Here is a 17,004-nt window from a genome sequence, read left to right on the forward strand (position 1 = left end):
TAAAAAGTTAGCAGGTGTGAATCCTCCATTTTGATCTTTTTCAAGACTGTTTTGGGTATCTGGGGCCCATTGCAATTCCACATGAATTTGAAGATCAACTTTTCCATTTCTGTGAAAGAGACTATGGAAGTTTCAGAAGAGACGGCAGTAAAATTGTAGATCTTAACAACGTTAAGTCTTCCTATCCATGAACACAAGATATCATCCGTCCATATACTTAGGTCTTCTAAAATTTCTTTCCAGCAATGTTTGGTGGTTTTCAACATACAAGTCTTTCACCTCTTTAATGAGATTTATTCTTAAGTACTTATTTTTTTTAGATGCTACTGTAAATGAAACTGGTTTTTCATTTTATTTTTTCTCATCATGCTAAGTGTAATCTTTAATACCCACCCTCCCACCCTCCCTCAGTTTGTTCTCTACAGTTAAGAGTCTATTTCTTGGTTTGTCTCTCTCTCATTTTTCTTCCTTTGCTTCTTTTGTTTCTTAAATTCCACATAGGAGTGAAATCATATGGTATCTGTCTTTCTGACTGACTCATTTTGCTTAGCATTATACTCTCTAGCTCTATCCATGTTGTTGTAAATGGCAAGATTTCACTCTTTTTTGTGGCTGAATAATATTCCACTATATACATATATATCTTTATATATATATCTTCTTTATCCAATCGTCAGTTGATGACCTTCTTTATCCAATTATCTTCTCTAACCAATCATCAGTTGATGGACATGGGCTGCTTCCATAGTTTGGCTACTGTAAATAATGCTGCAATAAACACTGGGGTGCATGTATCCCTTTGAATTCATGTTTTTATATTCTTTGGGTAAAAACCCAGTAGTGCAATTACTGGAATGCAGGGTAGTTCCATTTTTAATTTTTTGAGGAAATTCCATACTGTTTTCCACAGTGGCTACACCAGTTTGCATTCCCATCAACAGTGCATGAGTAATTCCTTTTTCTCCACATCCTCGCCAATGCCTCTTGTTTCTTATGTTTTTGATTTTAGCCATTCTGACGGGTGTGAGGTGACAGCTTATTGTAGTTTTGATTTGCATTTGCTATTGTAAATGGAACTGCTTAGTTTCCTTTTCAGATTGTTCATTTCCCTTATTGTCTTAAGCTGCCACTTCCTTATCTGAAATGAGAGAAATAGTATCTACACCTCAAATGGTTGTTACAGGGATAATGAACATAGGATATATAGGAATAATGAAAGCACAGTGTAGACACTAAGTTTAGACTTCACCAGTCGGCCTCGCTTAGAATCCTGACAATGACATTTACTGGCTGTGAACCCTGTAAACCCTGCATAGAGCATGCCTGTTGGCACCATTTTTCCATTGCATTTGCTCACTTTGTCTCTGAGCCACATTTTGGTCATTCTCACTTTTTCATCATTATTATATGGTGATCTGTGATGTTACTACTGTAATTATTTTGGACCACCATGAACCAGGCCCATGTAAGACGGTGAATTTAATCGATAAGTGTGTGTGTTCGGACTGCTCTACCGACTGACCATTCCCATCTCTCCCTCTCCTTGGGCCTCCCTGTTTCCTGAGACTCAGCAATACTGAAATTAAGTTAGTCAGTAACCCTCCAATGGCCTCTAAGTGTTCAAGTGAAAGGAAGAGTCACATATCTCTCATTTTAAGTCAAAAGGTAAAAATAATTAAGCTTAGTGAAGGAAGCATGTCTAAAGCCAAGGCAGACTGAAAGCTGGGCCTCTTGGCCAAACAGTTAGCCAAGCTATAAATGCCAAGAACAGTTCCTGAAGGAAATTTAAAGTGCTACTCCAGTGAACACATGAATGATAAGGAAGTTAAACAGTCTTATAGCTGATATGCAGAAAGTTTCAGTAGTCTGGAGAGAAGATCAAACCAGCCACACATTCCCTTAAGCCAAAGCCAAAGCCCAGTCCAGAACAAGGCCCCAACTCTCTTCAATTCTGTGAAGGCCATGAGAGGTGAGGAAGTTGCAGAAGAAAAGTCTGAAGCTAGCAGAGCTTGGTTCATGAGGTTTAAGAAAAGAAGCCTCTCCATAACATAAGAGTGCAAAGTGAAGCAGCAAGGGCTGATGGAGAAGCTGCAGCAGGTTATCCAGAAGATCTAGCTAAGATAATTAAATGAAGGTGGCTTCAGTAAACAACAGATTCTCAAGTAGACAAAACAGACTTCTATTTGAAGAAGATGCCATGTAGGACTTTCACAGCTAGAGAGGAAAAATCCATGCCTTCACAGCTTCCAAAGACAGATGAATCTACTGGGGGCTAATGCAGTTGGTGACTTTAAGTTAAAGCCAATGCTCAGTTACCATTCCAAAAATCCTAGAGCCCTTAAGAATGATGCTAAATCTACTCTACCAGTACTCTACAAATGGAACCACAAAGCCTGGATGACAGCACATCTGTTTACAACATGGTTTACTGAATATTTTAAGCCCTCTGTTAAGACCCACTGCTCAGAAAAAAAAGATTCCTCTCAAAATATTACTGCTCATTGACAATACACCTAGTCATCCAAGAGCTCTGATGGAAATGTACGAGATTAATGTTTTCATGCCTGCTGACACAACATCCATTCTGCAGCCCATGGATCAAGAAATAATTTTGACTTTTGAGTCTTATTTAAGAAATACATTTTTGTAAGACTATAGCTGCCATAGACAGTGACTCCTCTGATGAGTCTGAGTGAAGTAAATTGAAAACTTTCTGGAAAGGATTCCCCATTAGAGATGCCATTAAGAACGTTTGTGATTCATGGGAAGAGGTCAAATATCAACATAAACAGGAGTTAGAAGAAGTTGATTCCAACCATCATGGGTGACTTTGAGAGGTTTAAGACTTCAGTGAAGATGTGGTGGAAAGAGTAAGAGAACTAGAGTTAGAAGTGGAGCCTGGAGATGGGACTGAATTGCCGCAATCTCATGACAAAACTTTAATGGATGAGGACTTGCTTCTTACGGATGAGCAAAGAAAGTGGTTTCTTCAGATGGAATCTACTCCTGGTGAAGATGTTGTGAAGATTCTTGAAATGACAACTGAGAATTCAGAATATTATATGAACTTAGTTGATAAAGGAGCAGGGGTTTGAGAGGACAGGCTCCAATTCTGAAAGAAGTTCTACTGTGAGTAAATGCTACCAAAGAGTATCGCATGCTGCAGAGAAATCATTTATCAAAGGAACAACCGATGTGGCAAACTTCACTACTGTCTTATTTTAAGAATGTGCCTTCAATTTTCAGCCAAACTTTCAAACAACCTGATCAGTCAGCAGCCATCAACATCAAGGCAAGATCTTCCACCAGCAAGAAGATTATGATTTGCTTAAAGCTCAGACGATGGTTAACATTTTTAGCAATAAAATATTTTTAAATTAAGGAATATACATTATTTTTTTAGACATAATGCCACTGCACACTTAACAGACTACAAGACAGTGTAAATGTAACTTTTATAGGTACTGGGAAACCACAAAATTCATTTGATTCACTTTACTGCGGTGGTCTGTACCCGAACGCTCAGTATCTCCAACGTATGCCTGTATCCATTTTCTTCACTACTTGTCAATGAATCTATACATTACTTCCACACTTAACGCATCTTTACTGGTCTGCATCACAAATTAAGCAAATTCCTAACTTCTAAGAATTGCATTCAATATCCATCACAATATATGCCAAATTACCTTTCTAATCAAAGTTCCCACTATTCTGGAATGCCTTTTAGGCTGAAGGAGTGAACAGCACCCAGACCACAACTCAACAACATTTATGGAGCAAACTCTTGAGTAAGAAACTGGGCCCTAGGTTCCTTATCTGTAGAATGAGAAACTAGATGAGGTCTAATCTTGCCATACCAACTCATCACAGTGTCTTACATAACACAGCTATTCAGTTATGCCTGCTGAAATAAATCTTCATAACATCTCTGGACAAATGACAAATCACCAAAATAATTACTATTTTGATTTGTCAAAAGATTACCTGTCTTAATATGCTGGTTTTGTAAACATAAACATTTTTAATTAGTGAAAATTAATTATATAGTAATATTATTACTGAATGATTAAAAATCAATCTTTTTAATCGGTGAATCCAATCACACTGGACTCCTGAATGAAACATGCAGATTTGTTTGAACTGTTACTTGTGTGCATTCATGTACGAGGTGTGTTATTAGGTATACTAACAGCTAGTTGGCAGAGGGGTCATCCATGAACCAATAAAGGGGGATAGTGTTTACATCTCATCTCTTTAGTGTGGGTACGCACACATGGATCCAGACTGCATTTAGGCATGAAGAGAAAGATTTGTATGGCTGCAGTTATAAAAACAACTTTTTTTTTTTAAACTGAGTCTACTTTAAAAAGGGAGATGAGATGCTGAGATTATAAGTGGTTTTGTCATTTCTTACAAGACAGTACAAGCATGTGCCTTGGGGCTAAACTGACCGTGGATACAATGCTTCTGAAAGCTTTCTCTTGGGAAGGCAGAAAGGGGAAAACAAAATACCTTAAAAACAAATCAGAAAAACCTGAATATTTCCAACTGTATAATTTGTGCTGTCAGTTTCAGGTTAATCTTTTCCAGAAAACCATGCTCCCAGCCAAAGGAAGCGTGTGCTAAGTGCGACTGAGATTCAAGTTACTGACCAGGGCTGCTAAGGCATTTGTGCTTGCGTATTTTCAATCTGCCTTTTTTTTTTTTTTAAAGGAACTAGCTCTAATGGAGAAATCCGTGGTTCAAATGCCCAGAAAACCCCTCATGCTAGCAATAAAATCTTTTAAGTGCCTTTTGCCTATATTTAATTATTTTGGGGATGAACCTTAACATAACCAAATACCTTTTCTTTCAAATTCACCTACTAAACATTTCTACATAGTAACTATTAAGATATAGATGGAAATTATGTTGTAAAACATTTCTCAATTTTAGTAATAGTTATCTATTCACGAAAATAAAGAATATTAAAATAGAATACCTGGAAAATATTTCTTCCATCTGTTTATCCATTCCATTTAATTCTGAGATGTAAGCAAATGACCATTTGTCTCAATTTACTAAAAGCAATTTTAAAAAGCTACAATATCTATAAGTAAAATGAAGTTTTCAATGATCAATTCAGTGCCTCACAGCACTTTAAATACCAGCACACCTGAAACATTACACACCTAAAAATTATTTGTTTATATATTGACTTCATCCAATGGACTATACATATTTGTTAGAGGAGTCTTCTTTCATCTGCTTCCCAGGTCTAGTCTAGAACCTGGCACACAGTAAATGCTAGCTGACTCACTCACTGAATGAGTTAAAATTACACAAGGGTCCGGGACATAGGGTCTTTGTACAAGACAAAGGAGCATGGACCATTGTCTCTAAGCAGGTTTTGCGCATTAACACATCTCACTTCCTGTATTAGAGATTCAGAATATAGTCTTGGGAACGTTTTTGGATTATCAGTTAAAAGGCAGAGACTATTTGTAATATTAAAAATAAGTACTGTTTTCACTTCATCTAAAACTAATGATGTAATGTATGGGGATTAACATAAAAATTAAAAAAAATTAAAAAAAATTAAAAAAATTAAAAATAAATAAATAAAAATAAGTACTGTTTTAATATCTTGTAACTTAAAAGGCTGGTTTTGATCATATATGACAATAACACTCAAAAGGCCATGACATCCTCCTATATGATTCATTAAATGAAACAATGGCTTTTTAATTCTTTGACAATATTTGACTTTCCTGTCCCAAAACAGGGTTTAAATAACAAATGTTTGTCTCCTATCATACGTAAGTAGGGTTTTTCCCTCATTGTCACTTCCTTCCGGTCTACGTAGGCAAACAAATCTTTTTAAACCAGGCTAATATTGATGAGGCAACAATGAGTAAAGTAGTGTAAATGTCAGAAAAGATTATTTAGTATATCTTCAAGATACTGGCAGTATATACCAACATGATATTTTCTTTTCAGCATTAAAGCACTACTTGATTTTAGATGTTTGTACACAATATGCTGCTTAATAGGCCTCCAAATGCAAAGTATTTGCCACAGAAAGTCTCAATCTCTAGATTTATTTTTTATTTATTTATTTTTTTTGGTAATCTTGGTTTGTAAAATCCAATTAGCTGTAATAAAACCCTACAAACCCCACAGCTTTAGAAACCAGCAAGCCAGGTGCATTGGGACTAAAACTCTCTTAGTCCATATTCCTCAACAGTTAACCTTAGTTCCTTTGACTATTAGAAAATTGTATTTGCCCTGAGCCACTAATACAATCAAAGGAAAGATAAGCATGAACAGGTGAAACAGGACTTTAAATACTGAAAATGCAAAACTGGTTTAAAACTTCTAAGCCCTGTCTGTGCGACCTGGGTGTCTGATAAGAACTCAGCTCAAGTATGATGCATGGACAACAGCACGAACTTCAGTGTTGGATTAGAAAAAGCCTTCTGACAAAGTTCCTTACATCGTGATGACTGTTGAATCGTTACAGCCTTTTAGATTAGTAAATTCTATAAGAATAAGCAGAGATTTTCAAAGTTGTGCTGCTTAAAGATTAGGAAAATGTAGGCCAATTTAAATCCAGCTTCCATGAATACTAACAGTGGGATTTGTCACACAGTGTTCAAAGACCTCTTAACCATCAGACACAGGCATCTCTTCAGAAACAGATTAAAAATCTGACTTCTCGGTATTATAACAATCTAAAATAAACAGCCAAAGCATCTGGTGTGTGGTTTTTGGGTTCAGAGGCACACACCCAAATTACTCTCTCTTTTTTTTCTCACCAGAAAGGAAGATATGGGATTCAGGTTCAGGCATTTGAGGACGTTTACATGTAACTGGAACCAAGTAATAGGAAACTACTCCATTATCTTTGCCTCACTAAAAACAGCCTTTAACAAAGTTTTTATGTCCCCAAAGAAACAAACAAGAACACTGACAAAATCCACATTAAAAGCTGACAAATAAAGGTTGTTTCAATGGTTGCTAAAGAATTACTCATTTGCTTGTGGGTCTTATTAAGCTTTTATCCCCTGAAGGCTCACCCAACAGAATAATGTAGCTACTTTTAACTGTTTCTGCAGCACAGAAATTTCCACTCTCTATTAACAACCAAACCACAGGTTTTCTTTAGAACTCTAAAGAAACTATTTCAACTCTCAGAAATGGGGTTTGTATTAATAGAAATGAGATGTATAAAAGCCTTCTTTAAGCAAAAAATAGAATCTTAGAGCCATCTTCAAGATGACCCCCAATAATCCCCACCTCCTAGAATTCACATGCCTGTGTAGTGCTATCTCTCACTGTACCGGGTTGGTCTGTGCAGCCAACAGAATGTGGGAGGGTGAGGATTAGAAGAGACTGTAGCTTCTGTCTTAGACTCTCTATTTCCCTTTTCATGTATCACACTCACGGGGGAGGGGGAAGGAGGAGGGCCGGTGTGCAGGAAGCCAGTGGCCATGTTGTGAGCCTATGTGGTGAGAGACTAAAGACCTGGCTAATGGTCAACAAGGAACAGAAGTCGGCTAACCACCAGGTAAGTGACCTTGGAAGACAGCTTGACTATAACCTCATGGGAGGTCTTGAGCCAGAACTCCCCAGCTAAGTTTAAGCTGCTCCTGAATTCCTGACCCACAGACATTGTGGGATGATAAATGTTTGTTAAATGCTTTAATCTACTAGATTTTAGGGTAATTCGTTACACAGCCTTAGATAACTAATGTAAAATCCAAAAGATAAAGATAGTTCTGCAACAAGTAAAAGACTGCTCCAGGAAGTCAAAGATAAAAGAATTTAGCAAAAAGTTACATAAAGCTCCGAGGTCACTTCCTAATAACATTATATACAGTATTCTCCATTAAAAAAGAAATGCATTCATGACAGTGGACAAGAGAATGGGTATGACTGAGATTTACAGAAGACTGATTAAAAAAAAAAACTGAAAGGATCAAAACACTTGATTCTCCTGCAGAAACAGCTTCCTGTTTTGGTTACAAAGGAGCCACACTTAAAATAACTATCATAAAGGACACTTAGGGCCTGAGAAATCAATGGCAGGAAGCCACAACAAAGAACCTTGAAGGTGGCCTGACAGAAGAGGACTCCTCCTGGAAACGGATCCAAGAAAGGCTAAGAGAAGAGCTAGCCTCAGAAATGAGCGGGAGGTAAACGGACAAAAGCACAAGCAAGGACCAGGCATCCAAACCCCTTAGCACATGGTTCTTCCCATGGCATCTGACCCCCTGGCAGTAGCAGTACTAAGCTGACTTAGTGGCTGTGGCAGGATACCTTTCCTCCCCCAGTCAGCAGTGTGGTGCACTGGAAGAATTAAAGTTAATGAATGAGGAGAACTGGTGCTTTTATAAAATTCAAATATTTTATCTTGATGCATTTTAACTATAAAGTTGTCTGGAAGGGACATACCAAAAAAATTAAGGATACTCTATCTACCTCCTTCCACTTAATATTTGGTTGATTTTACTGCCATACACAAGGTAAATGTATCAGAGAAACAATACATGTCAAAATGCAACCCAGTCAAACTGAGATCCAGACCGAACTACAGAAATTGCCACAGTTAGATGTGTGGTCTAGCCAGCATTTTATGGTCAGCAGGGTCCCCAGGGAATCTATCATGAAAGGACAGGCATGTTTTCACTGACATCAAATCCAATGGCTTATGACTCAAACCACCCAACCACTCGGCTTTTTTTCTGACTTACAGCTTCTATTTTCCTAGGGACTGGGAAACAGATAGCCAAGTTTATAAATATGTATCTGTTAACAGAATCAAACAGGCAAGGCATAGTGTTTATTGGGGAATGTTGTGAAGGGATATGAACTGAATCCGAGGCAAGCTAGCCGGCTACTGAGACTCCTGTACAAATGAGATTTTATCATAGTCAATTAGGTGAGGAGTGGTGGCCCAAGGGCACAAAACAAAGGCTATATAGGCTGGTAATTTCTTCACAGGTTTTGTTTTCTGCCTACTTTGGTTATCATCATTATTTCTATTCAACATCTTCTTGGAGGTCCCATCTAGTGCATTAGGGAAGACATGAAATAAAAGGTATAATGACTACAAAGGAAGAATAGAAATTGACATTATTTGCATTTGTGATGACTGACGGTGTACGAAGAAAATCCAGAAGAATCTACAGTTAGAATTAACAAGTCAATTTTCTGGATATGGGTGAATACAGTATTCCCATACAGTAGCAACAACAACAAAATCAGAAAATAAAAAATTAGAAATACCATTTGCAATAATATACATACACAAAGATCAAATAACTAGGAATATATCTAAAGAAAAAATATGCAAAAGCTCATCACCGAAAACTATTAAAACACTTAAAACATTTATTAAGACTTAAATGAAGCTGGTCATAAATTAGGAGATATGATAATATCAAATTGTCAATTCTCCCTAAACTGATGTACAGATTCAATGCAGAGTCAAACTATCAGGAGATTTTATTTATTTACTTATTTATTGGTGGAAACTGACAAGCCGATTCTAAAATTTACATGGATATTTGAAGGACCTACAACAGCCAAGGCAATCTTGAAAAACAAGCTGGAGGACTTACACTAAACTAGCTATCCAGACTGTCTAGGGTGTCATTCTTGAAACTGTGTATGATGCCATCACTGGAAATTTCATCCCAAGCCCAGAGTACCTATTCACTTCTCACACGTTAGCTAGTTTAATTCATTTTTCCTATAAGTATCTGTGATCTTCATAACATAAACACAGTATTGCTTTAAGTGATTTTTAAAAGCTAATTTATAATGGCATCTTACATACCTCATGAATAACCATTAAATCTGTGTTAGTTTTTTTTTTTTCTAACTTTTCAATCCTCTCTATAAAATAAGAAACTAATAGCTTGAGGTTAAGTTTAATGTAGCTTCTCTAATAAATACTGTATTTTTCAAAAATAGAGCCTGCTCCATATTCTGAAAAACTGTAAGAATTGATTACAATACAAATCCTTTCCTGAGGATAATTTTTGATGAGAAACTCTTACCAGATGCTAAGTGGACACATATGATACAGAAGTACTTGAACAAATGGACATTTGCCCAACTTTTTACAGAGAAACATCCAAGGATGCAAAGTTGAATAAATCAGACATTTGTGTATGTAGCAAAAGGTAGGCAAAAAGGAGAATAAAACTTTAGCCACATATTTTTTTTCATCTCCCAACCCAACTAATATCCCAGAAAGGAAAAGAGCAATTCAGAATACACTAGTAAACATGCAGAAAACATGGGCATCACTGCTTTTATGAATTATTTCCCATACTTTATGGGTAAGCAACCGAAAAAGGTAAAATATTCCTCCTCTAACGTGGATCAACTATAAATCCCACGAGGCTTTTAAAACTCCGTTATTATTTGTTCTGTTTAACTGCCAGTTCAGACCCCACAAATACAAAGACAACTGTTCCCAGACCAGTGTTTCTGGGCCTACTCCAGAAAGTGTGTTTGATACACTGGAGGTTTCTGCCTGTTTTGAAGCTTGTGGCCTGAAATTACTTTTCTTCCTGGCAGTAACTCTAAGTCCAGCAATATTTTTAACATTAAAAATAACTCCCTCACTACATTCCTTGAAATTTCTAAAACAACTGTCCTATTTTATACTCTAATTTTAAAGAATTCATTTCTTAATGAGAAACTTTCAATTATTAAGCCATTTGAACTTTACAGCATAAAAACCTGTTATCGACCCTTTTGTAGGAATTTTCCTTTTGGATTGGTTGAGTTGATAAACACTAATTTCAAGATACCTTATAATTATCTTACTAAAATCTGGAGGAGTCATTTACAGTAAACTCAAGGGCATCTTACAATATTAGAAGTAGCTTAGAGTCCATAGGCCTCTAATGAGAACCATAACCAAAACCATCATTAAGAGACAAGGATTTATCCTAATTATTTATTTATCTGTATGACCTAGGTAATATCTTTACTTAAATCTGCTTAGGTATGTTATCATGTGAGATTTGTTCTGTGAATCATGTATTAAGAAAAAATAACCAGGGGTGCCTGGGTGGCTCAGTCAGAAGAACATGTGACTCTTGATCTTGGGGTCCTGAGTTCGAGCCCCACGTTAGGTGTAGATAATTACTTAAATAAATAAAAACTTAGAAACAAATAAATAAATACACGTTGCCATGAAAAACTGCATGTTCCCACATAGCTCACAAGTTGTTTGAACAAGTTCTTGAATATTTCAGGGTTATCTTTAAATAGCTAATATGATCACAGACATTATTGGAAATATGCTAATGGATATATGTATACACATTAAGTACTGCATAACTATGGGAAGTTTCCTTTGGCAACAAATCCCTCTGAATATATTTGTATAAATCTCCAAACATACCATCTCAATCCTAAACACAATTTCCAAAATAACTAGATAAACTCATTTCACTGTCTGCCTAGAACAAAAAGACATAGGCTCAGGTGCTTCAGCCCACAGCACAAAGGGAGTGTTCTAGAATAAAAAGGGGGAAATTCAGGAGGATCTAGGCCTTATATTTAGAAAGAGAAGAAGGGGAAAAATACCTCAGTTCTCCACTGTCACTGTCAGCTACGCCAGTAATTCCATTCTTGATAGGCTATCATTCACCTAAGGCACTTTTTAAAAATTCAGATTTTTGAAAATGATGGCCTGAACATGTGTTTATCTTTAAACTTCCTCTCCAAATCCTACTAAAATGACAATTAAGAAATTAAAAAAGTACAAACCCTTAACAACAAAAAGAGTAAGAAAGAAGACAACAGCTAATCAGAGATGCTGACAATATTTTGGAAAACAGAAAGTGGGTCGACAGGAAGGAACAAACATTTAGGCTAGAGAAAGGAGAAACCTTAATGTTATCCATAAAATGCTATAAAGGCTCAGGAATTTGAGGTACCCCTGAAAATATCAATGAAGAATGGTACTAACAGAAAAATGTTAAAGTCTGTGGGAGAAACAATTAGAGCTTAAGATCCCTACGCCCACTCCATATAGCAAGGACACCACCCCTCCTCTCCAGTTCAACAGAAGATGGGAAGTTTATTTCTCCCTGGAGAAAATGAACCAGGGAGGTTCTTGGCACAGTGCGAGCAGGGGTGAAGCATCATACTGGCAATAGGAGGATTATATGAAAGTCCATTCTTTTGATGATAAAGTGTAAAAGGCACTGTGCTTAGCAACAGAAGGAAAAACAGGGAAGATGTTTACATCTATTCCACTAAGTGTATCACAAATTACAGTTCTTCAACAGCACTCATCAAACTGTTCTAGAAAGAGCTATGGAAATGGCAGAACATCTAATAAACCTCTTCACTATAGAAAATTTCAATTCCCTACTACTCAAGTCATGTTTGTTAAAGCAAGTTTTGGCAAGTTGTGTAGCAGCATGATATGATGAACGGAGACCCCGTATGCATCTGCAGCAAGAAGTTAAAACATTCTAACTGGGTACCAATGGAAATGTTCACATTTGATTAATTTTAGGAATAGAAACCTTCCCTTTCTTTCCCTATCACCACCTCCACATTATTTTTTTAAGAAAAAAAAATTTAAATTACATTTTAATTGTATACCTATCGAAGAAAACGTGTGAGGAAAACAAATTATGACATATAAAGCTCTTCCAGAGTATAAAGATCTACCCTTGCAGTATTTGGACAGCTTGGATTTTTAACTGGTGTAATAACTTTCTATGCTATAAATACTGAAAGACTTTACAACAGTCTGGATCAGAAAGAAAAAAAGAGAACACCAGAACCCATACATAAAGCACACCATCATAAATCTGGAGAAATTTATGATATCCTTAAAGCACTGATATTGAGTATTATTCCAGCTGAAACTCTGTACTATTTGTAAAAGAGAATCCCTTTGATAAAATACATCAGTGTTGAGTTATTACTTACTCATTGGATTTATCTACTGGTGGAGTAGTAGGTACCACTGCTCCAAGGGCCACCCAACACCATCCCTCCATATTCAACTTTGTTTGCTATTGACTCTTACCACCAAGCCCAAGAGCCCCAGATCAACATCACAGACCTTCTCCCTCAGCCACATCAGAACGGTCCAACTTGGCTTCTTTATGTTGTCCTTCTGCCACCTTCACAGCAACAGCTCGGCAAATGGCCCCAAACTTCCTGTCCAGAGATCGAACCCCTGCCTCCCTGGTATACCTGTCATCAAAGGAAAATATTTTATTTTTGGCTAAACACCACCTGTAAAAACAGAAATAATATGATTAACATTTATACTAAAGAAACAGTATACATTTAAAAGTTCATTACATTTGCTTAAGTACTAACTTCCTCACATTTAAAAATTCCTCATTAAAGTACTGTTATTTCTTATATATTCAGATGTATTTTCAGCTATAACTTTCCCCTCCATAGGGATTTTTATCTTTAACTATTATCCTATACTTAAAAACAAATCCTTGGTTCTTCAATTTATACTGCCAAAGTAAATTTGGCAGCACATAAGATATCATTTACTCCTTGATGGTATGTGTAAGAGCTTTCTTAAGCAAAATTAGTCAATTTAAGAAATTTCTACATGAATTTATTATACTTGAAATATTGCTGAAAGAATCAGAAAAATAAAATTGTCCCAACTAAAGCAAAAATTAATCTTAGAAAGAAATCTAGTTTTTACTAGGAACTGTGCTAGTCACCTCTATTCAGTGTATTTTCTTAGAGACTTCTAAAGAAGGAAAATATGCTGATATAAGCATAGTGAATTTGTGAAGAAGATTCTAAATGTGGTTAAGCAGAGCTGTCTTAAAAAAACTTATGTTAGACTCAAATTCTATATGCCACTTCATAAACCATTATATAACACAGCCATTTTTGGCCACCCAGCTTTGAATGGATTTGAATAGGTAGCATCAGATAGAGAATATAGATTTATCTGAAAAACTGGATTTGATTAGGCACTCAGACACATATTCTAGACTTTAGGGAATCAGATCTCAAAACTTCTGAGAAAGGACAAATAAAAACTCTTGGCAAAAACACTCTAAAGTAAAACTCATTTCAATCAAAGGGATAGGAGGAGGTAAGCATAAAGTCCGTTATTACACAACTGCATATAATTTCAGTAAGGAAGAAAACAGGGGGGCATGTTAAAAATAAACAAACCAACATCTAAAAACAAAAACAAAAACCCAATGTAACTTTCTAGACAACTCAACTGATGAGCTCAGATTAAAGGTCTGGACAAAAGATGAAAGAACAGGGATTGAGGAAGCTTACAGGAGAATGACATGAACATGAAGAAATAATACCAGGAAGTTCAGAATAAACTTTCAGAAATAATGACATCCATAACAACACAAATGAAATACTGTTCTTTTTTCTTTTGTTTCTTTTAAGGTTGTCAGAATAATGGGTCAGGAGCTAATGCAGGCAGTATAACATTAACAGCTGACTGAAAGAAACGAGACACAACCACCCCTATTTAGTATTTTTAAACCAAAAAGGGAAGAATCACCAGTATTCATAAGAAGTGGCTGATGTTTCCTATCTGTGACATGAGCATGAAGATGCTATATATGTCAATTTCTAGAAGACCTAAAACTAATGATAATCAAGATGGAAAAAAATTCATTTGCTGCAACAGTAGCTGAGACCAACAAAAAAATATACGTAATTGCAAACTTCTACATTTGGGTTTTATAAAATTCAACCCTACCCTAAAAGTACAGAATGAGACAGACCAAATTTAGCAGAAATTCATATGAAAAACAACTAAAGATGTTCAGTAACTGTAAGTGCAACAGGCAAGAGAATAACCTAAAAGAGCTAAGAGTCTTGAGACACAGTCATAAAATAATATAATCAAAATAGGAAAGCCGGTGGTCTTATACCATGAACTACTCAGGCTACATGTGAAATACTGAGTTCCACTCTGTGTTTCATTTTAAAGGGGACACTGATTTCACAGGCAGCATTCAGAAGACGACTAATCAGAAAGGTGAAGCCTTGAGAGTGGGTCAAGAGGAATGATAAAGAGAAAAGGAATATTTAGCTTGAGAAAGAGAACATTTATGGGAAGTGGACCTGACTTTTTTTTTTTTTTTTAATGCCAGAAGGGCTGTACAAGGGAGGAATTTACCCTTAGATTCCAGGTGCACAACTAGAAAATTATAGGGAGGTGAACATAAAGATTATTTTGTAACAATTTATTTACTTACAGAGGAGTAGACAGCAGTGAGCCATCTAGCACTGGAGGAACTCAAGTAGGCTAGGTACACAGGGAGGGAGGTGGGACTAAATGAGATCTAAGACCCCCACTCCTCCTCCTGAACATTATGGGTCCACGACTATGGCACACAAAAAGATGAAAAACACATCAAAAGATGAAAAACTGTACCCTAATCTCGGTAACTAATCAAATAGCCAAAACTGCTTGGAGTAGCAAATACCTGTGCTGTTTTAAAAAATATTAAAACTGTTCAGACATTTAATGTCCATAGCTTTTAATATTTGATGTTTTGAGCTAATACATATATAAAAAAGAAAGAGTTCTCCAAGCAACAACTGGGAAATACAAATAATGATTACTTTTTGAAGTCATTATTATTTCGATCCAGATATTTTTGTTCTCTCACTCATATTTTACAGAGGGGGGAGCTATCAAAAAGGTTAAGTGACTTGTTGAAAGTTACCCAAAGGTATCAGGGGTGTTATCTGGAATAATATTATTGTTGGAAGACTTCGGCATATAAATCACCTAATTTATTTCTCCTGGCATTATCCACACAATGAATCACAAGTTAAGCAAAGGAACTCCCAGGTCAGATCTAGTCTTACTGTTTTGTGAATAAATTTAAATAGACTTCCAAATAGACTTCTATAAGAAGGCTGGCTTAGATCAAAAAGCAGTCTAACTGGCCAAACTCTAAGTCAAAGTTCAAAATGGAGAGATACTTTGCTTCTCCAGAAAAACAGCAGTTACTGTGAGGAGGACTGCGCAAGGAGTGTTTGGCAGCCTGACACAATTTGCCAGATGATGCAATGGATCTGTAACGCTGAGCCAGGAAAAGTAAGGGGCTGTTGCAGATATAAATTCTCAACAGGGTATATTTTCCATTCAAACATGCAATCTATAAATCAGACAAAGCAATACTCTACTCAGATAATTTACGTACTGCTTGCCACAGGCTTAAGCACTTGGTAGCTAACTTGGGAAAGCACCCTCTCTATCGTTCTGGTGTTAATTCCAAAAATGAAAATTATAAGGATTTTTAAAATCTCTCAAGGAGAAGAAAAGAAAATCTGAATAACTTAAAACAGGTGTTTCAAAGTAACAATGCAATTCTTAAGAGAATTTAACTTTTAAGATCCTGGGGCATATAAGGTGTCTCAATATTTTCCTTGTTTTTGATTCTTAATTTATCAAGTGAATCCCTTAACACCACTCTTGTGAAAAAGCTGAAATTCTGGCTCAACTAAAGTCCTCAGCTATGAAGATACTCTAAGTACTTTCCCTATGAATTTCTGCCTAATATGGAGCCCTGTGTAAATCAAGTTATGGGAATGCTTGCTAGGAATCTGGTGGAGAGAAAGAAATGGATGCTGTGAGTTGCCAGTAAAATTGTTTCCTTTTCAGACTCAAACATTACCGAGGCCTCAGGATGGCTGACTAACCTGGTGATGATGTCAAGAGTAGTAACCTGTGGGATCTGAATCTGCTGAGGAGTCAGTCCATGCTGTTCCAGTTGCTTTGGGATCAAGTGCCTGTGGGCAATCTCGATCTTCTCCTCTTGTGTATACCCTAGGAAAAAAGTGATCTTATTTTGCAATTATTCACACAGCTTCCACAGTGTCATGCTTTTTTAAACAAATCAAATGCAGATTTAATGGATCTTGGATTTAGAATGAATTTAAGTGTTACTTCAACTAAGATTATAACCAGAAGAAATTTAATCTCCAATTAGTAATTGTTAAAAT

General features: G+C 36.3%; 1 protein-coding gene across 2 annotated transcripts in view; it reads right to left on the bottom strand.

Moving 5' to 3' along the window:
- LONP2 (lon peptidase 2, peroxisomal) overlaps nucleotides 1-17,004 on the bottom strand; it is a 109,623-nt gene that overhangs the window by 32,243 nt on the left and 60,376 nt on the right. For both annotated transcript variants that reach the window (XM_035025266.1, XM_035025265.1), the window contains exons 10-11: nucleotides 16,702-16,828; nucleotides 13,094-13,227 (exon numbers count right to left, since the gene is read on the bottom strand). In XM_035025266.1, coding sequence (XP_034881157.1) covers nucleotides 13,094-13,227; nucleotides 16,702-16,828 — 261 coding nt within the window. The remainder of the gene's footprint in view (nucleotides 1-13,093; nucleotides 13,228-16,701; nucleotides 16,829-17,004) is intronic.

This window comes from Mirounga leonina, unplaced genomic scaffold, assembly GCF_011800145.1.
Source record: "Mirounga leonina isolate KUSES-001 unplaced genomic scaffold, KU_Mleo_1.0 Mir_180, whole genome shotgun sequence".
Taxonomy (NCBI): domain Eukaryota; kingdom Metazoa; phylum Chordata; class Mammalia; order Carnivora; family Phocidae; genus Mirounga; species Mirounga leonina.